The 24542-nt window shown below is 43.7% G+C and overlaps 1 protein-coding gene across 1 annotated transcript in view; it reads left to right on the top strand.

The window, feature by feature from the left end:
* SLC35F3 (solute carrier family 35 member F3) overlaps window positions 1-24542 on the top strand; it is a 110036-nt gene that overhangs the window by 74110 nt on the left and 11384 nt on the right. The window contains exon 3 of the mRNA XM_032841115.1: window positions 21148-21367. Coding sequence (XP_032697006.1) covers window positions 21148-21367 — 220 coding nt within the window. The remainder of the gene's footprint in view (window positions 1-21147; window positions 21368-24542) is intronic.

The following is a 24542-nucleotide window of genomic DNA, read 5'->3' as shown; positions in this document are numbered from 1 at the left end:
GGTGATTGCTAGGAAGCAGCTCACATTTTCCAAGCATCTGTCTTGTCAACTGGGCGCTTTTTTTTTTTTTCTGGTACTCTTCTTCAACATTTTTATCAATGACTTTGGTAAAAACATAGAAGTTGTATTTGTCAAATTTTTAAATGACAGAAAATCTAGGGGGATACTGGTATTTTCCCTGATAAAATTGGGATCCAGAAAGATCTGGCCAGCTAGAAAGCAGGGTCAACTATAACAAGAAAGTTAATAGAATGAATGTCATGTCTCCACATATGCACAAGGAGCAAAGCTGGGTACAGGGGATGGGACAGCCCAACAGCCACACATGGGAGAAGACTTCAATTGATTCTAACTATAACAGGAGTTACTTGTGTGATGAAGTCATCAACACTGTTTATTTAATCCAGTTTACATAACAAAGTCTAATACTTTGAACCAGGGAACTGACACTTTTGTCTGCTTTTCTAATGACCAGATTTTACTGGTAGTGTCGTATGGGGTCACATTTTAATAGACACACAAATGAGTGGTGTGGGTGGAAAGACGACCCCAAAATCAAGTCTGACAAGATGTGACAGGAACCAGGAATAATTAGTCCAGAGAGGAGAAACCTCCAAATACTTGACTTTCTAATTAAATAGAAAAAGTATGAGATTGGGTTTAATAGGTAGAAGTAGGACCCATAGGTACTAGTCATATGAAGCTAGATCATAAATCAAGATAAAAAGAGAACACTTCCTCAGAACTCCCTGGATGTCCCCGGAAGTAGTGGGCTTCTCATTAATAGGAAAAGTAATATTTAGGAAGCACCAGTCAGATACTGCACTTTCCCACATACTTTCTTATTTTACCTTCATGGTAATCCCACAAATCATGCCTTATGCCCATATTGGACATAAGGAAACAGATACATTAGAGGAAACACACAGCTAATGAACAGAAGCGTCTAGATCTGCCCAACACCCAAATCCATGCTCTACCAGGACATGCTGCCTAATGAGCCTTCCTGAGCAGGTCAGGGCTTTATACGCCGAAAACGACTAATCACAGTCATAATGGCTCGTGCTTACTGAATGCTTATTGTGCACCAGGCACTAATCCAAGCACCCTAATACAAGCAATTCATTTAACAACCATATATAGTGGATACTATTATTCCCATTTTCCAGATGATGAAACTGAGACGCAGACAGGTTATGTAACTGACCCGAGTCACTATCCTACCCAGCATTCGGACCCAGACGCTCCAGCTCCAGAGCCTATGCCTTTAACCAGCTGTTTTTGCCCCCTGTCTGCATTATAGGCACCAAGGAAGGGCTGCTGGGCTGTAGTGAAAACTGCGGATAGGAGACATCAGTATCTGGATAGGAGCGTTCACTTTGACTTTACGCTTAAATTCCAATTCCTGTGTTTCATGACTTTGGGTTGAAAGACACTTGCCTCCCCTTTGAGATCGGTGTGGGGCAAATATCTCTGTCGCCCAAGGGTTCCGGTGCAGGGTCCATGCCACGGTGTGGACGCCCCTTCCCCCAGCCAGAGCACTGTACCCGTGAAAACAAAGAAGGTGATACCACTCGCCGTGTTGGGAAATTCTATTGAATACAGTATAGAACCTGGTAGAACTTTGATTAAGTGCTCGGGATGTAAGTCATTATACATTTAGTACTTTTAAAAAATTCCTTGTGAATTCTGTGGTTTAGTGACTATTAATAAAACTCTCCAAAGTGCAGTCAGACTAATCACTGTGTCTGCTGTGATTTGGTACGAAATGCTAAGGACATTTTTAGTCCATGACTCTAGGCAGCATGAGAGATTAGACTCAAGCCTCAAAGTCGTTTCCTTAAATTGAAGTCTGTCCTCTTTGAAGGGAGGGATGTGGGGGAGGATGGTATATAAGGAGTTTCTGCCATATCAGCCACTTTGGTGATTGCTCAAGTCATATAATTTCATTTAACCACTACTGTGGTCCTCTAAGGTTACTACTAAAATACCCATTTTTCTGATGATGAACTTAAGACTCCTCAAATTCTGTAAGATGCTTGTGGCCCCCTCAGGATAGGTAGTGAAGCAGGGTTTAATCTTTGTTTCTCTGCCTTGAAAAATTGTGTTTTACACACCAGCTCACTCCCCATCCACGAGCAGAGACTGGAAACACCGCCTACAAAACCACGGGTGTGGCTCCCAGGCAGGATGAGAGCAACAGGGGAACATGAGGGGATGGGCGGCAGAGGGCGACGCTGGCAGTCTTGGCTCCAGGAACACCCAGAGCTCACAGTCTCAGCCATGCAAGCCTGGCTGGGCTGCGGGTTGGGTGGCTGGTGCTTGTGGGTCTTGGGATGAGGCGGGTGGGAAATTGTGAGACCTTTATTCATCTATCCCTGTAGACGTGCTCCTGGCACCTGTCTGCTGCCTTGTGTGCCGAGTTTTGACCACTCACCATGTTCAGGGCCTTGGCAAGCCTAGCAGTGGTGGAGGCTGATCCCTGCCAAGGGGCCGAGGACAACAGGGAAGTCACCTGCTCCTGAGCTGTGGCTCTCTGCAGACCAGTGGTGGGGGGGGGGGGTCTCGATTCCAGGCTGCCCAAAATGTGGGCAGAGAAGATTTTGGCTTGCATTGTCATCTGCTTCCTGAGCTGTTACCCAAACTGGCAGAAATGGTTGTGGGGCTTGTGGGGCATCCTGGAAGGCCAGGATGGACATGAGAGTCTGGTACATGGTGTGTCCCAAAGGCAGCCCCGTGAGAGGGGAAGGGCCCTGCCCATTTGCAGCACAGGGCCTGGGGGTCCACACTGGGCTGGGATCAATATTCCCAGGTAAAGGCTCATCGATGGTTGGGGCAGCCCTGGGATCAGAGAGGAAGGGGCTGTGCAGGCTTGACCCATCCTCCTGCTGCCTTGCTGACCAGATCCTTCCTACAGGAGAGCCCGGGCCTCTGCTCTAGGGAGGTGCTTCCAGCTCTAGACCTTGAATCCACTAGGATGTGAATCCCACATTTATAGATGATTGACTGTAAAAGCATTATCTGAACTGGTCCTGCATTTCACAGATGAAAAAGAAAAGACCTAGAGACATATGGCTTATTCATTTTTCAATTAAGATTCTTAAGGCCTAGGTTAAAGGTAGTTGGGTTTCCTTATAAATCATAATATGCTTGTAGAAATTTCTTATTTTCTCAGTTCTGTGATTGTATTTTTCACAATGGATTTATGATGATCTGTGACCGATAATGTTGCTAGGAAAAAGTAATGAATGCTTCCACATAAGGGAAGCATTTCTTTCCTGTTCTTTGCTTTTTTTTTTTTTTTAAGACTAGAGAGGTAAAATTTAAAGTTATTTTTCTTCTCGTAGAGTGTAGGTTATGAACAATTTTCACTTTCTCTTGAAAAGTGTCATAAATCATGCTGACAGGTTTTAAATCTCCAAAATCTGCATCTGATTGTTTTTAATTCTCACTGTATTTTGTCTTCAGTCACACAATCATTTAAAAAGGTCTTGATCAGCTTCAAATACTGAAACGCTGATTAGATGGATAATGTGCACTTCACTGATATGTTTCCATATAAACAAAATACTTATTTTACAAAGTGAATAAAGTAACATTTTAATAGGCTGCCCACAATAGATTAACATCAAGTGTGTTCCAAAAGAAAAAAAAAAAAAACAGAGAGATTGAGAGTGAGAGAGAGAGAAAAGAAAAGACTCCTACGTCTACGTTTTATTATCATCAGGTTTCCAGAAAGGGCACTCAAGCAACATTCTGACTTGAGACACCTCTGCCACCCACGGAAGATGGGGTTACTTTCCTTTGAAAACCTTTGAAAAACTTCGTTTTGCTGGAAAATGTAGGCTGTCGGTCTCGTGCAACCAGAGCTGTCTGGAACTGGGTGAGTGTGGACTCTGGGTGAACAGAAAGGAACCGTAACTAGGAATTGCAGTGAGACCGGAAATAGGAAGGCCCATTGAGAAGACTCTGGAGTAAACGGGACCCCTGAGAACACCAGTTCCTTGGGAGCAGGTCTGAGTCTAGTATGGGAGGAAACCAGAGCAGGAACTCAGTTGTCCCCCACAGTCTTCTCTCTCTCTCTTTTTTTTTAAAGATTTTATTTGTTTATTTGACACAGAGAGGGTCACAAGTAGGCAGAGAGGCAGGCAGAGAGAGAGAGGAGGAAGGAGGCTCCCCACTGAGCAGAGAGCCTGATGCGGGGCTTGATCCTAGCACCCTGAGACCATGACCTGAGCCGAAGGCAGAGGCTTAACCCACTGAGCCACCCAGGCGCCGCCCCCCCCACAATCTTCTCTTAAGCTAGAGAAATGCCCCAAAGCAAGGACAGCTTTCCCTCAGCCATTTTTTTATTCTTGAATCTCAGGGAGCCACCAGGGACTTCCTCAAGGGTAAACAATGTGTGTCTTCAGTCAGTAACACAGGACCAACCAGTATGCTTTTAGACAGCTCCTAAGGTCCAATCTTAATTTATTTTTCAAAGGAGCTGTTGGCGTATGCCATGGAAATCCATCCAATTCTAAAGCAATCAATCTCTGCTGTTCATTTGGATCGGGCAGTTATGGCTGTGTGTGTAAGGGAAAGACACACACACAGGAAAACAACCTGCAGAATCAGTTGACACCCATCCACACACCAGGCTCCTGATGCCAGCCTTGAAAAGCTACATAGTTAATACAAATCAGTTCTTTCCACAATGGCCCATTATGGAATTACCCCTAGTAGGGAGCATTTCTGTCCTTGAGAGACAACAGGATTTCATCTCAGCTTTTGTGAAATTCTTCTCCTTAGTAACAACACTGATTTTTTTCAGTCCCTCTTGAGTTTGTGTCATTTTTGCTTTACTCTGGGTTCAAGATCGAGAAAACACCGCCTCTTCCTCTGACACTGCATTACACAAATCTTTACATTTCTTCACTCTGAAGAAAGCTGCTTTTTAAAAGCAGAAATCTGTGGGTAAAGCCAGAGGGGTAGCCTTGAGGCTAACTTCGCTGAATTTTTCTTTATAAAGATAAATTTATGTCCATGGTTTTAAATAGCTTTGACACATCTCCTGAAAATAGCAAAGAGCATTGCCCACACATCTGCGTGATTAGTTGCAGGGAATATACCCTCAATCCACATGCCCACTCGTGCAAAGCCCAGAGAGGCAGGTTCTTTGCACTCAGCACTACACACACACACACACACACACACACACACACACACACCCTTTTATGGTCGCAGAGCCTCAAGCAGCAAGGGAATCATTGCAAAAGGTCTCTGGTTTGTTTTCTCATTCTGTCCTGGCCAGTGGGGTCGGGGGAGAGCTACTCATTCCATGATAAAGAGAGTCCCCTTTAGCTGGCACATTGGCCACCACTAAGGTTTCACTAAAATAAATGCAGAGCGTGGGGCAATGAATCAGAATCCCTTGGTTCTAGACTCAGCTCTGCTACTAAGCAGCTCCCCAGCCCGGGGCAGAGCTTGTCACCTCTGTGCCTGAGCTTGCCTACATCTGAAATAAGGAAGCTGCATCTCTCACGTCCCTGCCAGCGCTGATAGTCTGCAGTTCTATCATAGTCACTTGTTAATCTTTCTGGCAGTATAAATGTACTGGCATTGGCAAAATATGCTTAAATATATCGGGAACTAAGTTGTGTGATGTACTCACTGGTGTCTATTGAGTACAAGGTTGAGTCAGGCGCTGTCCTAGGTCCTGGAGGGTGCACAGGTAACTGAGACACAGGCTCCTTCTTCCAGGAAGAAACCAGTGGCCCTAGTGGAAGAGGCACTGATGCAAAAAGTATTATAAAAGTCTGTGGAGGGAGGGAGACCCAGAGGATTAAGGGGCAGATCTGCAGGGTGCCTCCAGGGATCTAGAGGTTGAAGAGGAAGCCCTGGAGGAAGAGATACCTGGAGCCTCCGTGAAGGGGACAGCAATAGAGGGGTGACTTTGAACTTCTGAAGCCCAGTAGAGAGAAAGGCCTTGGTTCCTAACAAGGCAGGGTCCCCTCTCTGTGCTTTGCTTTCCAAGCTGGGCTCTGTGACAGGAGCTCTGCCTTCCTGCAGCCAGCTTTAGTGGACAGATGATAGGACAAGACATTGCTCGTGTTCCTCTGCAAAAGGCCTAAGGAGAGCAGATGCATGATAAAGGGACTAAGTCAGACTAAAGGCCTTTTAGAATCCCCATAGTGTAACTTAACTGTTGTACCACTCTTAAATATGTGTGGAGTGGCTCTGTGAGACAGCTGTATGACATATGTCATTGTACACTGCATTACTCCTTTGCAAAGCCTGGGCTCTGAAGATTGCCATTCTGGCCACTGACCTTTGCCAAAATGCCATTGCCTTTCAGATGACAGAGGCAGATCTGTCCGGTCATTGGCCCAGGCCTCAGTCTCAAGCCGTGGACTTTCTACTGCCACAATGGGAGACAGAGGGAGGGCTGCTCACCCAAGGTCTTCAGGAAATTCAGTCAGATTTTTGGAGTTTCTGCCGGTCATCTCTCCACACTGATAGAATCCCAGACACCTGAAGGATGGTATGGAAGAACCAAAGCAGACTCAGTGTTGGAGCCCCAGTTCTTCTCTTGTTGAGCAATTACTAGAAGTTATCTTCCTTATTGTGACCTAATAGGCTTCTTCCTACCATTCCAGAGCCCTAAGCAAATAACCACCCACTGGGAAGAAAGTGGAGCTGGCCAGCAGGTGAATGCAGGCATCTGCTAAGGCTGTAGGATTCAATTCTGGGACTTTGATGGCACCATCAGATCCCGTATCATCCCACCCTCCCAAAGTCTGAGCTTATTTTAGAAAGCCCGGGAGAGGTCTGCCGGATCTGCCGTGCCTTCTCCACTCTGTGATAAAAATGTTGTTGGGTCATGTGTTATAAAACTGTATTCCTGGTTCAACTCTTGACCGCTTTACAAAACTCAGAACAGGTCATTGCTGAAGCAGAGGTAGCAAAAAAGAAGTAAAAACCCAGCAGCCATTATTTTCTGGGCCTTGGTGAACCAGTGCTTGGTGCTTCTCAGGGGGATGTGCGTCATTAAAGCAGGTTGACTTTTTCCTGAGCCAGTGGTTCCATTTCAGGACTAAATGACTCTCATAAGAACCCACCTCCAGCCGTTTGATCTCCTACCTGCGCAGGAGAGAAGTCGTGTCCTGCCACGGATGGTCCTGTGTGTCTCTCTGCTCCAGAAAACTTTGTCCAGTCTTCCTGGGCTGAATGGACTATCACAAACAAGAATTCTCAGAAGAGCTTTATTCCACGTAGCAGATATTTGAGTGAACTGCCTACAGCAGGCAGAATAGCTTCTAGTATCGAGAGCTTGTTTCAGATCAGGACCGAATGCACAGACATTCTGAGAGTTCCTCTTTCCTGAGTGGCCAGGCTACTTCGGTCTGCACTCTAGTCTCTGCACACGGATGGAAGCGGTGGGTCATTCTGTCTTTGATGCTTTGATCTTCACCTTTGGCATGGAATGCAGAATTTCTTCATTCTAACTAGCAGATTAGCCAGGAGCCATATGGACAAGGTGATGTTCACTCTCTGCGGTTTTCAGATACTTCTGTTGTTTGATCATGCCTGCAAAAGAACCAGCTAAGCCCCAAACAAAGAACAGATTCCTGTGGAGGAGGCCGTGAAGTTCCTAGCTAATGGGACATGTATGCAACCTGTGCTTTTTGAACATTCCCTCTCCAAGACATGCTTAAAGCTGAACCGTCCCTAGGGGGAAGGCTCAGGGATTGAAATTCTTTGTATGCTGTTAATGCCCTCTATTTATCTTGGATTCCTTTCCAAAAAGGACATTGCCACTAATTTTTTTCTGCCTCTAAATGTCTCAGGCATGCATTTTCAGAACTGACCAATAATTAGATAGCTAGCTAGATAGCTGCACACATACAAAGTTCTGGACTCACTGGTAACAAAACTAGTTGCTTAGAAAACCTACATGTAATGTAAGAAATCAAGCTTAATAAAAATGATTCAGTATTTTGTTTCTAGTTGTGCTGTAAAAGTCAATTTTTTTGGCTGTTCAGGCAAGTCTTTGCAACTTGATTCTAATATACAATGATACTTCGGCCAAGCCTGGATCTGCTACAGAGGGGAGATCTGTAACATTGAAACATACTCATGGAAGATGCAAACACACTTTCACTTACTTATGAGCAGTAGTGGCTTATCCAGGGAAACGATTCTCCTTAAAATTCCCCCAAAAGGTATCTTAACATTTTCAAAATAAACAAATGCCTAATTCAAGACGTTGGTAACTGGCCTCTGCTGCTTCTGTCTGCTTAAACTCTAAATAAATGGGTGGGGGCTGTGTGGGAGAGGAAATAAACATTTACCCAACAGTTCACTACTTCTAGCTGGAAGCCACTCCTAGCTTTTGCCTGTTAGAGAGATTTTATTTTCTAATTTCAGAATCTCAAGGTTGAAACACATTAAATTTCATAAAGCCCAGCTTTTCTGCTAATGCTGGAGTGAATATCTTTTATAACCACCTTTCAGTCTATTTCTTGATACTGGATGAAGATATGGACTGATCTAGGCCATATAAATATGCTATACTGCTAGGCTGTCCTGCCATCTCTTTTCAGTAAAATCCTGCAGTAGATACTGAAGTCTGGGGAACTACCCCTTGAATGCAAAGTGATCATCCAGACACTCCATAGGGGTCTGGGACCTCATTCTCTGCATGACATGTGTTTTCTTTATACTACAAATGTGCCCTAATCGTGTGAGTTGGTGGGGGACATTTATAAATATTTGAGTCATCTGTAATTCCCCCCCAATATTCTATTATGAATACAATTATTCTTCAAGAAAAATTCTAAAATTTATAGAAAATTATGCACAAGAAGATATTTGTCACCTTTTTTATTAAAATAAAAATTGGGAGCAACATAGTATCCAGCTGCATAGTGAGACTGTCACACTATATTCACCAGCCCTAATTCGATGCAGAATATCCCCAGAATATCTATGCAGGTGGCAGTCAGAAGATTGCCAGCCCCAGTTCTACACAAAAACAAACTCAGCAATTAGAAAACCGTGTGATCCCAAAGGAACATTCTTAGGAGACATCGCCAGTTAAGAAACAAGATACGGCCTTGCATGTGCACAATGATCACATGTGGGTAGACACATCTATATGGGGGAAAGAAGAATGTGTCAAAATTACAATTGAGTTGAAATGATTTCATCATGAGTAACACTACTTTTCTCCTTTCATATTTTTCTTTTGCACTATGTTTTTAAAAATTCCTTTAAGAAAACAATCAAAATGTTCCACATAGTTAACCTTTTCAAAAGCCCATTATAGAGAAGAGGAATCTGCTGCATCATTTCTTGAAATAAAAGTGCAGCCTCCTGTGGGCCCTGAACTTAAGTTTTCTTTTATTTGATTATTTACCTTTATTTCTCCTTCCTCTTCACCCGATAGGGCAGGCACAGGCCATAGGGCACAGGCCACCCCCAGTGCCCCACAGCCATTCATCGTGATTCTTTAATTAGGGCCCTTCAAAGGTGAAGGGATTATTTTACATCCTTAATCACACTGTGGGTAAGTTTATTACTTTGCTGTATAATTTGAATTATATATAAATATCTGTGTGGTTAAAAAAAAAAGTATCCACTTATGTTTGACTCTGAATAGGCTCTTCTCAGAAGGCAGAAAACTGTCGTGGTGGTTGACCCCGAGGAGATCTGGGGATTGGGGGTTAGGAGCAGAAGATGGTTCATTTTCAGGACCCTTCTGTCATCCAGGTTGGGTTTGTTGTTGTTGTTGTTTTGTTTTACCATATGGGAGAAGTTTAAGAATGGTAACTCAAACAAAACCATCATGACAATGAGATTCTGTATCGACCTGAGCTTTGACCACAACCCACATGACTAGGCTGCTCATTGGCTTTTCCAGTCCCTGGGGTGAGGTCAGGGTTTCAATCCAGTTTTTCTGTCCTATGATCGTATCTTCTCCCTTTTCTGGCTTTCATATGGGGTTCCAGCCTCGGTCTGTAAATGTCTCCATGAGAGGCTCTTCCTTCTGGGGGCTTGGCTACCCTTGCTGCAAACCTAATTAGCTCTTTTTTTGTGTGAAATGCTTTTCTTTTTTATAATGATGAATGAGCTTCTCACAAACCTCATTTTGGCTAAAAGAAGTAACTTCCAGGCAAAAAGTCCTACCTTAGGGAAATGAGATACATCTTTGAGTTAGGACACTCCTAACCTCCCTTGTCTCCTCTCCTTCCAAAATGGCGGTACCCCAAGCTCTGGAAGATGGGCAGGAGCTTCCTCCTGGCTTCACTCTCTTGCTTTCCTGTCTCCTGTGTGATTATTGCGAAATTATGGCTGACATCACCTTTAAATTCATTCCTAGTGCAGATGCTTTAGCACCTGTTTTGGATTAATCTTCTTGTTGAAAGTGAATGCTGGTAATGGACTAGAAAGTGAGATCCAGTCCCTGTTTTCCTAGAGATGTACTGATCTGGTGGTTTGCATTTTTGAATGAATGACCATGGCTCAGCACAAGGACTGTACTTAGAGTGCTTGTAGGGTGAGGTAACTTTTTGGAATTCCGGACGAATAAAACTGTTTTATTTCCTAAAATCTTGATCAATCCGATATGTAAATCATCCACGAACAGCAAGCACATTGCCTTTCAGACCAGTCACAAAATGAGTAGGTGTCAAATTTCGTCTGAGTTCTTCCAAGCTTGCCCAACCCACTTGGCTTCTCCTTGATGCCTCTCTTGACATATGGATCAAGTAGGTGGTCTTTTGTTTATCTGCTGAAGGCAGGCTATGCCGCAGGGCTTCTTCCATTGTAACAGGAAAGCTAGCCTGTCCACAAGGCTGTGTGCCCATCCCATCTACCATGTGCCGAGGGATTCTGGCATTTCCCAAAGTCTCCTTGGGAGGCTGTGGTAGAAATGCAGTTCTTTTCCAAGAGACAAGTTTCCTTCCCCTTTGGTTCCCAGAGATCATCTGAGCCTGTTGCTGAGTAATACTTTGGGAATGTATCCTGTATCTCTACATCCCCACCCACCCCTGCCTATCCCAACTACTGCTTGGTTGATTTACTGTCTTGATTTTTCAGAAACTATTTTCATTTCTTCCTTATCACAGTTTTCTAGTTTTTCTATTCTTCAGTTAGTTGCCTTCTTTTAATTCTTCCACGTCTTCCTTTTAACGCCTTCTGAGCCAGAACCCACACAGTGAACTGTCTTTTGCATATCAAATATATTGAAATGACATTTTACCTTAACTGACTGTATTCCTTAAGACCTTGCCAAGGAGGAAGAAAAAAGGTATATCTGGGAAAATTGTTCCAATTCTGCTCTGCTAATATTTCCAATCATTATTTTTATTTTCAATAAATATGGGTTTGTATTTGTGACCCAAGGGAAGCCCAAATTAGTTATTTAATTTTTTTATTTTTTACACTACTGCATCGGTCTCTTTTTCTATCTTTCTACATAAATCTATAGATTTTCGATCTCCTACTATGTTTGTGTGTATCCCTAAAATTGGATAATACATTGTATTACCACCAATATATACTAAGAGTAATGTAAGCTTATTTCAGTACAAGCCATGGACGGAGATGGTGGGGGTTAAAAACATTGGCTGATGGAATTATTCTCAATGAGCCCACAGAAAGAGCCTCGTACAGAGATTGAGCCTATCATAAGTACAAAAGAAGCCCAGAGTTGCTCAGTACAGAGAGATCCAAGAGAAAATGAGTAGTCTTCCTGTCTAATGCTCAAGACTGGCTTTGTTCCCTAAGGATCTTCCTGCCCTGGCATGGAATCACATCTCCCTGGCACCATGCCATGTTCAGCAGATCTCTGCCTGGTGTCCGCAGGCCTGTCCCAGACAGACTGATGTGGTTTTCACAGTGAGCCCTTTAGAAACCAGCATTAAGGTGTTTCTGAACAAAATGTACGAGTCTATGTGCCACAGGGACTTTCCACATCTCCCAGAGCCATCTTCACTGTTTGCACTAAACTTCTTGGGTTACTCCACGCCCTGCTAGCATGAAAGTAGCCCATCTGTTTGCCTCATGTTTTTGTTGTTGTTGTTTTTCTAGAACGTGAGATCTTGCTCATGTTTTCTTTCAGCAAGTGCTATCCTAATGGTTTGTATTTCTTGTAGTGTAGTTCACGTGTAGTTCTTGCACATGAATAAACTTAAGAGTCTGGTTTCTCACCTGGGCGTTGAGCTATCTGGGGTGCCTTAGCGTCTGCAGGAGTGATATTCCTTCTGTCTTAACCCCCACCCCACTTGCTTTCTCCAGAGACTGCATTTGACATAATCAATGAAAATATATATTTCCATTTCCATCTTCACGAATGGTAGTAGGAATCCTCTACTTCAGAAATCAATCACTCTAGATTTTTTTTTCTTAATATGACAAGAAAATAAAACACCAATTTGCACAACAGCATTAGGTAGATCAATAACCAAGTTCTGGAAATGACAAGATATTAAATAACCTGGACTCTAATTTGAAGAGTCCTATGTTTAGGGCGCCTGGGTGGCTCAGGTTAGGTGCCCAACTCTTGATTTCGGCTCCAGTCGTGATCTCAGGTCATGAGATCAAGCCCCACATTGGGCTCCACACTGGGTGGGAAGCCTACTCAGGATTTTCTCTCTCCCTCTCCCTTAGCCCCTCTGCTACTTCTCTCTGTCTCACTCTGTCTCTCACTCTCTGTCTCCCTGTTTAAAAATAATAAAAAATAAAAATAGAGAATCCCATCTTTGATAATCTATCAAAGTAGCATTAGTTATGTCACATTTAAGCCACAGCTGTTTCTATAAACTTTTCCTTCAGGAAATTATCTTTTTTTCTTCATTTCATTTTAAACATTTTAATACAATAAGCAAGACAAACATACATACATCAAAAAGTAACACACACACAAATACACACACACAGAGCTTAGAACCCCTTTCATTTCTTTGCGTTCTCTGAGAATACCAATGTTCCTGGCATAGCCAGGAATAGGATAACACACACTTGAAACTAAAGATGGAAGATATCTGTAGGTTTCATTGGTTTACATTTGAATTTTTTTTTTTTTACCATTTAAAACTAATTTTTGGATATGAATTGCGTAGGAGAATTTGGAGTACAGACGTTCGAGATAATGGGTAAAAATGCCTATTTCTGGCTTTACACCCGCAAATTCTAATTCAGCCATCTGGTATGGAAACAGAAATTCACTTTGTCCACAAGTATTTATAGAATACTTACGGTGCACTGGGCATTATTCTAGGCTCTGGGGATTCAGCAGTAAATAAAGTTGCTGCCTTCATGATGTTCATATTTTGCTGGAAGAACAAAGACAATTGAAACAATGTGAACGTAAAATTTGTCACAGAGTGTGAGTCCAAGTGATGAAGAAATGAGGGGGTGGTTGAGGTTTTATAGGAGGGTCTGGGAAGACCTCTCTGACGTTTGAGCAGAGACCTGAGGGGGTGAGGGAGAGAACCATGTGCCAATCTTCCCTCAGATTTACATTTTTTACTCTGGTATCTTATTAAGTAAAAGAAACCAGACATAAAAAAGCAAATAATGGGGGTGCCTGGGTGGCTCATTGGTTAAAGCCTCTGCCTTCGGCTCAGGTCATGATCTCAGGGTCTGGGATCGAGCCCCACATCCGGCTCTCTCCTCAGCAGGGAGTATGCTCCCCCACCCCCTGCCCCTCTGCCTGCCTCTCTGCCTACTTGTGATCTCTGTCTGTCGAATAAATAAATAAAATCTTTTTTTAAAAGAAGTAAATAAGGTGTGGTTCCATCTTCATAAAGGTAAAGTAAACTATTGAAATAGAACTCTCCATAATGATTTTATTTAGAGGGACTGGTAATGACTAAGAGAGGGCACAGGGCAAGTTTCTGGAGTGCTGGCATATTCTGTATCATGGTGGAGACTATGTTACAGTATGATTTTTCTTTATAAAAATTAATCAAACCTTAATCTCTATGCACTAAAAGAAATACATTTTATATTTCAATTTTTAATTTATGTCTAAAAAAGACAAGAAAACAATTACACTAAAAAGGATAAAATACTCAAAAGCAAACTTAACCCAGGAAGTGAAAGACGTGTATATGGAAACTACACAATGTTCCTAAAAGAAATTAAAGAAGACACAAAACAAAGGGAAGGACATTCAGTGTTCATCGATTGGAAGACTTAATATTGATAAGATATCAGGAGTGACCAAAGTGATCTACAAATTTAACACAATCCCTATCAAAATTCCAATAGCATTTTTTTCCAGAAATAGAATAATCCATCCCAAAATTCATATAGAATGTCAAGGAATTCCAAATAGCCAAAATAATGTTGAAAAAGAAGAACAAAGCCAGAGGTTTCTCATTTCTTGATTTCCAAACTTATTGTAAAGCTACAGTAATCAGAATGGACATGAAGTGTGATACTGGCCTAAAGACAGATTTAGAGGCCAGTGGAATTGAATAGAGAACCCGGAAATAAACGCTGACATTCATGGTCAAACAATTTTTAACAAGGATGCTAAGATTATTCAATGGGGAAAAAGGACACTGTTTTCAACAAATAGTTCTAGGAAATGTTATATAGATTTTACCACAATTTAAAAAAATTGTAAAGAAAGAAATCAGGGAGACACAGGCAGCATGAACTTTTGGACCCAAACTTAGGTGCAAATGAAAATCCTTTGGAATTTTTTTAAAAATACAGCGCCGTCACATTTTAATGCAAATTCACAATAACAAAATATAACGATGACTAATGTTTCATTTATATGTAAAAGTTTCATTTATGCGTAAAATAATGTGGCTCCCTCAAGATTTTAAAAGTTAAACAAGAGTCACCGTATCAACTCTGGGAGTCCAAGGGAACTAGAAATGCCAGGTGGCAGGGTTAATATTAGCTGGAAGACAGAAATACAGTATGCCATGAGAAAGCCAATCAAGATTTGTAAATTTTGAACTATGAAATGTTGCCAAGAATGTACCCCTTCTATAAACTGCACCATTCTTACTAGACAGTTTGATCAAGTATATCTAGGGTTGAATCCAAGCAATTCTTATTTTTAAAAGCTCCCTGGAATGTCTAAGACTAATGGTCTATGCATCGTTGTTTAAAAACTACCAGTCCTCCATAAAAGAATAAGCTCATTCATTCTGTGTAAAAAGGAAAAAAAAAGGTTATTGACATATATTGTGTCTTAGGCTATGAGGTTATAAGATGAAGCAAAAGTGTCATGACCACATGAAGCTTAAGCTTTAGTGAAGAAGTCAGATGAAGCAGATATAGTGAAGTGTAGTTATAATAGACATTACTGTATATATAATAAGGAGTTTGGTCACATGGGGAGCACATATCAGGGGCACTTCACTGAAGGGGGCATATGAACTGGTTCCCAATGGATGGAAAGAAACCAGCCAGCCAAAAAGGGAAAAAGTGAGAGTGTTTCCAGAAAAAGAAATAGAGAATCTGTTGGGACCTAGAGCAGAGTTAAAGAAAGAGCACTGAATTCACAGAACTAAAATGAGTTCAAGATGAGGGAAATTCAGAGTAAGGATGGAGAAGTGGTAATGCATAAAGCCAAGGATAAGGCCAGGTCAGGAAGGACCTGGCAAGCCTGGTGGGGAGCTTGACCATTCTCCTAAGGGAAAGTGAGTGGAGAGGAAGACCTCCCCAGTGGTAGCATGGAGAATGTGATGGACTGGGTTGGAGAAGAGACAACAGTGGAGAGAAAACCTCAATTAGGTTTTAGCAGCAGGGGTCCAAGTGAGAGAGGAAGAGGCATAGGCTGGGGTAGTGGCCACAGGAATGAGATATTTAGGAGACATAATCTATAGGCCTTGGTGATGAATTAGATATGAAAAGGGAAAAGAAGTTAAGAATGATTCCCAAATATATAGCTTGGGTAGAAATACAAGTCATGGTACCATGTTGTGATTGAGGGTTGAGGTGGAAGATATCACATCTATTTGGGAGGGCTGAATTTGAGGGGTCTGGGATATCCAGGATGCAGGATGGTATCCAGTGGAAGGTGGTGTCCTAACTAGAGATTCATCAGTTGAGCTTTGAAAGCAGAACAGTGACTGTTTGCAGGATAAAGAGAGGAAGAAGTAGAAGAGAAATCTAGAAAATACCAGAGAAGTCATTCAAAGAAGACTTGGGAGTGTGTGGAGAGGTTGGAGGACACCAAGAGGGGTGTACTGAATGGGAAGCCTAGAAGGCTGTATCAAGGAGGAACAGTCAACAATATGAGAGGCTTCCAAGAGAAAGATGAACCCCAGCAGGTGCCTATTGGATTTAGCAGTACAGAGCTCATTAGTAATCAGCCCAAAGGTGTGGGTGAGTGATGAGAGCTGACACTGGGTTAGCAAGCTGAAGAGTGAGAGAGGCTGTCATGGCAGGCGTGAGTGCTGACCACCATTCTGAAAAAGCTTGGCTCTGAGAGAGAGGCTGAGGGAGGACAGGGGGCTGACCAGATGCTTGCTTTCACTTTGGGGGTGTAATTTAATGTTGATGAGGCTTAGACCTATCTAAATGGTGATAGAAAGGATCCAAAAGAGAGGAGGGATTAAAAAAAAAAAGAAAAAAGGAAGGAAGGAAGAGAAGAGAAGGAAGAAAAGAGAAAAGAAAAAGACAAGACAGGGGATCATTGAGTGTTCAGTGGGGAATGAGCACAGGCTGTAGGTCTGGCCTTGAGGGCATCGTTTGATCTGTCTGGGCTCTGGCGTCTTTATCTGTAACTTGTGGGGTTGCTCTTTGTCTGTGGTTTCCAAATGGCAATCCTCAGAACTGTCTCAGAGCACTCATGTTTCAGCTTTTGCCACAGCGACTTGACCTCTCTCTTACGTGTTTTTAAACAATTTTTTATTTCTAGTAATTTAATACATGTACATACTTTGGACAAGCAAAATAGCAGTAAGAGAATCCTAAAAAACAGCAACCCCTGTCCATACCTGCTCACTCTCAGCCACTCCCAATTCTTGTAGTATTTATGCCAATTTATGTAAATTAAAGTCTTATCTCCGTATGTCTTAAATGTAGACATCTACTGATGTCTGTCCCATCCTATGCCCACTTGCCCTGATTCTGATCCTTCCAACACAACGCCATCCCAGCGTTTGGTTAACCATGTTCTCATTATTATAAGCATGGAAATATTGCTCACCAACTCTTGTTTCCTTTTGTGAACAACCTGTCATTTCCCCTGCCAGTAATATTTGCTTCTTTTGTCTCATTTACCCTGATTTCTATTAATGGTTGTTATTTTTTCCCTAAATGTTCTGCCTTCTCAAAAACCTATCAGTATACCCCTTGTGCTGGTGTAATCACAAGACTTCCCCGGAGACTCCACTCCCGGCGACCTATGTGGTCTGCCACGGAACCTCCTCTTGGCACTAGCTTTGACTCTTGGCCCTGTCAGAGCCACATCTTCCGCTGCCATACCTTCCTCTTCCTTGTTTTACACCCTTGTGTTGGTGCGGCATGGGAGTCGATGTTTTCAAGTCCTGCAGAGCTGAAAATATCTTATTCTACTATCCCATTTGATTGAGGGTTGGCTGCTAATAGAATTCTGGCTTGCAAAAAAACTTTCCCTTGAAAAATGTCAAGACCATTGTTGTTTTGCTTCCATTTTGGTTGTTGAGATGTCAGAAGCCATCACAGTTTCCTACCCCTCGGACATGTTGGGTTTTATTTCTCTTGGGAGATTTTTATTTTTATTTTTATCCCCTTATGTCCCAAGTATGTGCCTTGTTTTGGTTCTTTCTTCATTCATTTTTCTTGGTACCTGGTAGGCCCTTTTGTTATGAAGATTCATACCCCACATTTCTAAGGAACTTTCTCGATTTCTCTCTTTTATAATTCTCTCCACTTTATTTTCCCCATTCTCTCTTCCTGGAGTTTCTTTTAGTTTAATATTGGACCTTCTGGCTTGACCTTCTAATTTTCTCTTTCTCTCTCTCTCTCACTCTCAGGAAATTATCTTCGCTTTATATCCCAGCTCTTCTACCTAATTTCTTTAACTTGCCTTTTATTTGATTTCCAAGATTATTTCCTTTTTATTTCCATTCACTCTTGTTTTGTTGATACAATTTCTTCTCTTCTCTCTCCAAGGACATTCTCTCTCCCCCAACCCTAACTAAAATCCTGCCTATCCTTGAAGGTTTGACTCAAAATCCATATCTTGTATGAGGCCTTCTCCAATCAGTTCAAATCTCTCCACTAAACATGAATTCTATAGCATTATTATATTCCATACCATCTAATATGTGATTATATTTAAACTTGCATTGCTTTCTGTTGAGGAAATCAGTTGTATCTCCCCGATTACACTATAATCTTCTCAAGAGCAGGGACTGTTTGCTTGTTCTGTATCAGCCAGAGTGCCTTATCTAGAACTGTGAATGTAACAAGTTATGAACAAGTGCTTACTGATTTGAAAAAAAAAAAAATGATTGGCCATATTAATTCCACCAAACCAGGTTCTCCAAGTCAGGGTTCTTTAAGGAGTACCAAGAGCATAGGTATTTGCCAAATAATAGAGGAGTTTAGAACTTACAGATGTTTACAGTTCTTCCTGTCTTACACAGTGTTTCATTCATACCTAATTCAAGAGCAATATTTTAGTGACTTGTTTTATTGACTCTTCCCTGAAATGCTCAACTTAGATTTCATAGGAAAAACACTTTCTTTTCTCACTCACATTTCACTGGTTTAGGAAATATTTAATAAATTATGCAGTCGAAATAACCAAGAACAATTAGCTCAAGCAGGATTAGAAACAAACAACATCTAAATCTTGGCCAACACATGACTCAGTTGGTAGGAACCAAAGGGCTTAGGCATGCTGGAGTGTAATCTACCGGCCTTGGGCACTTAGCCTGCCAAAGAAAGAAGGACATTCAGCTGTCATGTCATTTGCAGAAACCAGTCAAGATCTCCTATACTCTAGTCTTTGTATACCAAGAAGAGGTATCTGGAAGAAATTAATTTGTGCCCATCATCTCTCTTGGGTCTTTTTGCAATCAAGGGTACATGTGGCCAACCCAGCTGACATAGATTAGTGACACCCTTTGGTCTGAAAACAGCACGAGACTCATTGGCTCAGGGGCCAGTCATCTTTGTCTGCTTAGAACCAAGATCTCCGCACCTGAGCTGTACTTCCCCGCCACGAGTCTACGAAGGGCCAACAGAGCTCTACTGGACCCAGAAATCTTGCCTTTTCTGTCTCCAGGATGGATCCCTCTTCCCCACACTTCTACAGTCATCACACTTTGGAAGAATCACACATAGATTCTCAGAGAGGACATGGTTTATCCAATGGACTTTGGAGGGCCCCTGCCACAACATGAATCATTTTTTATAATAGTCCAGGGAACTTGGAAATCCTACTTAAACTGTGGTCCCTTAAGAAGGTTAACCTCTAAATAGAGTTCAAATAGGTTGACATTAGGGGCATCTGGGCTAGGCATCCAACTCTTGATCTCAGCTTAGGTCTCCATCCCAGGGCTGTGAGTTTAAGCCCCGCATTGGACTCTATGCTGGGTGTAGAGCCTACTTTAAAAAAATGTAAAATAGGTTGACATTAATGGCAGGAAAGAAGATTTGTATTTCCTGTTGATCATGCTAGAAGGACTGGCACCACTTTATAGCTACTGAAAATCCCAAACGTGAAGGAAGTGTCACCCTTGGTCATTTTCCCCAAGGGAGAGAAGACTGTTCTCTGAACAGGGGCTTGAGAAAACCCCATAGAAAACGGAAAATACTGTATGAAAATCAGGCAGCAACAGAAATATCAGTCTGTCAGATGAGAGTTTTGTCTCTATAAAGCCAAACTGGAACCAATTCAGTTGAATTGGTTTCGGGGTAAATTTAGTGATGCAAACATTTTCCCTGGTGCCGGTTTAGAAGCCACGTAGGACTGAATTCAGTGAAAGGTAATGAGTTTCCTTCTTCTGTGGCTATCCTGCAGTCAGGTAATGAACAAAGGCGGATTTCATTTTGGATTGGTGATAAGAACAAATTGAATTATATTAAAAATCACACCGAATCCCCTTTGACTCTTGCTTTTAATTTTCCTCGTTTCCGGCTGCATTTAAGTCTTAAGTGGCAGAGACCACAGCTGTTCTCCCATGCTGAGGTATTTGGCTTATTCTAGTGTTATCTTTCCTGTGCTGGGCCCTGCCTATGAGCCTGGGTGTCTGCGGCCATAAGAGGCACGCACCTCACTCATCTGGCTTGTCTGGCTCTCAGGGCAGCAGAGCAATGACCTTGGCTCCCCAGCAGTCCAGGTCCCAGACCAAGCCCTTCTCAGGGCTCTCTCCACCCTGTCTGCCAGCCGGCCTCCTCTGCTGCCTTCTTCCATGTGTGGAAGGGTGGCTTTGTTTTTTGGAAGTGGGTTTTCATACACTGATGGTCCTTTCCCCTGGAATCGAGAATGACATTGAAAACCTTCCTTGTACAGCTGTTTCTTCATCTCACGCTCTGTTCAGAGGCTGAACTCTTCTTGGACCTTGCTAGTTTCTCAGGGCACGTGGACACGTGGACGTCCACGCAGTGGAGTAACGGATTCTAAAAACGGCCTCGCGGAGAAAATGCGTAGATCGTTAGCACTAGTGGTATGACAGCCAAAACGTATTAGATGCTCCCAAGGATGGACGGCCCCTGCCTGGCCACAAAGACAATTCCAACCGGAGGCAAATTTTTAAACAACATATGTCTCAGGGAGTTTTTGTCAAGTGTCCTTCCCCCACAATAGAGGTCTAGTGACTTCCTTCTCTTACCAAGCAAGTGACAGGATTCCTCAGTGAGTCGCCATGAAACTGGGCCCTCTTCCTATCAGATAATCCCAACACTCCACTGCCTTCTGTCTAGAACTGTTGGTTCCAAACATAGCGTGAGCAGAAGGAATAAAAATCTATGATGTTAGATCATCATGGGACATTTTCTTCAATGGACTAAAGCAAAAGGTCGAAGAGCTACTTAATAGACGCTCGTAAAAAAGAATAAATACAGAATTTTAAAAATCAGAATAAACGTCTCCCACCCTCCCCCTTCCTCATTTGCTTTAAAAATGGGTATAGGGGGATAAAATGGTCTGTCTGAACCCAAGAATATAATAACACTGCCTCTCTTTCCTTGTTTTAGGGAATGCTGTCGATTTTTTGGAGACAATGGCTTGACTTTGAAGGTGTTTTTTACCAAGGCAGCACCCTTTGGTGTTCTTTGGACACTCACAAACTACTTGTACTTACATGCAATAAAGAAAGTAAACACTACGGATGTCTCCGTGTTGTTCTGCTGCAACAAAGCGTTTGTTTTCTTGCTCTCATGGATCGTTCTCAGGGACAGGTTCATGGGAGTGAGGGTAAGTTCCTTATTATCTGTCTTCCTCCCTCACTCGGTCATGTCAACCTAAAACCTGCCCATTGGCTTGCTTAGCTCCATGTGCTGCATCCTGAGCATACACTGCTGACCACGGTCCTGCCGATCTGCGGCAGAAAAGGAGCCTGAGGTCTCAGTGTGCCTTGCCAACTTTCTCGCTTGCAAACCATACTCGACAAGCATTCATTAAAGCACCTTTCATTTCGAGCATTTCAACAAGCATTCCCTAAAGTGTGTGCCCGTCGGGGACCCCTCCTGGGGATGGCGATATTCTTCCCTCTCTGCGTGCTGTCCCCGTCTCTCCCGAGGGCAGCCACGCCCTGCCGCCGGGAGCTCTCTGCTAACCCTGTCCCTCTTTGCTTAGGATGCATCTGAAAGCCGGGGGATCCCTCCGCATCCACATGGACGGTCTCGGTGGTCCACCGTCTGGACCGTGTGTACGGAGCCGAAGTGGGCCAGAGACGCTTTTGCTAAGTCCAGATGGTGGACGGACAGTTTCCTTCCCTTCATACCCCAGGCGAAGGGAGACTGAAATTCTTGTGTCCTCAAAGTACCTCTTGTTGTCAGAACCGAGACTTGGCAAGTCCCATTAAAATCCAGTCAGACAGCTAGCCAGATGTCTGACAGCGGTGTGAAATATGATTGTGTGATGTATACAGGGACTCACCCCAGTAAAAGGAGAGAGGTGACTGTTCTTATTGACGGAATCCTGGTGGCTTCTGCTTTTCTCCCTCTGGTGGCCAAGGGCTGCTACTGCCCACCACCATCTTTGCAGGGACACAAGGACAAAGGATTTGGATTTGGCCTTGAAGCTAGATCTCTTGGTTGGGGGGCGGTGGGAGGGAGAGGCGTGGATCACTAACTCCTTCCTGCACTTGCAGGCCGTGTTTCAGGCCCGGTGGGCCGGCCAGGCACCTGAGAGCCCTTTCAATGGGCAGTCACCATTCCCTTGAACCGCGCTGGCACCAGTCAGGGGGCAGACTCCCGGCCCTCGGTTACTTGTGTCCTTTGCTCATTGTCCTGGGAACAATGACATCACCCTGGTGGAGGATTCACACCCACCTAGTTACTCAAACAGCAGTGGGGACATGAGTCAACGGCTGAGGATTATTTTTAGCTTGCAGTAGGGGGAAAATTTGTTTTGAGACTTACTGTTAATTCTGGAATAAAAACTCACTCCCTGTGCTAACCACCCAGAAAAGCTTTCAGCAAATAAATTATCTAATGCACCTCCCCAAGAAATGTGGGTACTTCCAGCAGTAGTCTGTCCGTCTGCCCGCCTGGCTGGACTCTGAAGACTCAGAGGTCCCAGGGCCCATCGTGACTTTATTTGGATGCAGCATCCCAAGGGAATTCATAAAACTTTTTGGCAAGATTCTGATGTCCAAAGCAAATTCCAAATAGGATCCTGTTCATTGGGAAGAGAAACTTCAAGGTGAATTCTGTCTCTAAGCAGGACTTTTTTTTTTTTTTTTTTTTTTTTTTTTGAGGTTAAGAGAAGGAGTTGGAAAACACTTGAAACCCTCCTAGACTCAGAGAGACCAGCATGGCACACTCAGATCTTTTCTTTGTCGCTGCTCATGGATGAGAGGGTTGTCTCCCCGATAGTGATCCAGTCCAGCCGTCCTGGGCACTTGGCCAGTTTGGTCTGAGCTGACCGCTGTGTATGGAACAAAATCCTGCACTGAAGCCATCGCTAGGCGGGTCCTGACATGAAGGTCTAAGAGGCTGGTGTTGGCGATGGGATTGTGTGTGGTTGTGGGTCTCTAACGATCATCACTACTCTGAGAAGCGTGTGACCTGCCATCTGGGGGCTTCCGGCTCCAAGTCACTGTGGATTCCCCTCTTCTCTTTAGGAGTTCAGAGAGCTAGAAAAGTCTGGAAGACCCCCTCAGTGGCTGGTAGGATGGGAAATTTCCCCTTGAGAACAGATGGAAACTCAGATCCCAGATAATATCTAACTGGTGCGAGGGTTTTCTCAAGGTTTCTCTTAGACTGTTGGGGTAGCTGGCGCAGAATTTCCAAAGATTGAAGGGAACTGACCCGTTCCCCTTCCCGGAGGGCCAAGCTTATAAGCCTGAGAGACAAAAAGCAGCTGAAGGTGGCTCAGCATTATGCTGGTGGGAACAGCTGTTCCGCTGGGAACCGACTGCACGGCCCACCTGTGTTTATTCAGACGATGACTCACATCACAAGGGCCATGGTTCCTGCAAAACATCCAACTGGTCCAGGTCCCATGGACTGACCAAGCAGCAGCAAACATCTTCTCACGCCTGAGAGAGCCAGATCCCGGCCACTTAGGGCATCAGAGGTGACCATCGAAAGGGGCCCAGGTTGGCCACTGCGTCACCCTTCGACTCTGTGCTTTCTGTGTGTTCCCTGGCTCTCCAGACTCGGACTTTCTGACCCCGCAGGGAGGTGCTCTCGTCTAGCGTCAGGGGACCAGGGTTTGGATCTTGATTCCACTCTCATAAGCTGTTGGGCCTTGAGCAAGTCACTGAACGTCTCTGAGCCTCTGTTACCTCATTTTAAGGTAGACGAGCGCTCGTTTCGGAGAACAGCAGTGAGAATCAAATAAGATGGTGTATGCCCGACGTAAAATCCGGTAACGGTTCTCTTTCTCGGTGTTACTTCTGTCATTCTTTCTCAGTTGGAGGGCTTCGTTGGATCAGCCCAGTGTTTTTGGTGACCGTGTCAGAGCAGATGAACGTCGGAGGCAGTTTTATGTAGGAAAAGCAGCAATAGGATGAGAGCAAGTAGAACTCAGGGTGCATGAAGCCGAAGCCACCCAGCTGTGGTCAGCAGCTGGAGAGAGAGCGGGCATTTGGGGTGAAACCTCCCCTCCCCCAGCTCAGGGGACACGGAAGATGGGATTCCCTGTGGGCCGAGGAGCTAATGGCGACCACCCACCATAGTCAGGGCTCTCCAACCAGGAGGGACTGGCGCAGGAGCAAGAGAGGTCTGAGAGATCATTCTGGTGGGCCCTCAAACCCCCGTAGCCCATTCCTGGGGGTCCTGTGCCTTTTCCAAGACCAGTTCCCATCTCGGGTTCTAGGTGATGTTTTTGGTAATGACAGCGCCCTCGGCGTCTCACGAGGGTCCGTCCCTGAACGGTAGCTCTTGCGTCTGATCCCAACTGCCTTGCGTCTGGGAGGCTG

Source organism: Lontra canadensis, unplaced genomic scaffold (assembly GCF_010015895.1).
Source record: "Lontra canadensis isolate GAN:19392208 unplaced genomic scaffold, GSC_riverotter_1.0 scaffold120, whole genome shotgun sequence".
Classification (NCBI taxonomy): Eukaryota; Metazoa; Chordata; class Mammalia; order Carnivora; family Mustelidae; genus Lontra; species Lontra canadensis.
The sequence above is the reverse complement of the archived record's forward strand: the minus strand, read 5'-3'. Positions and strand labels throughout refer to the sequence as shown.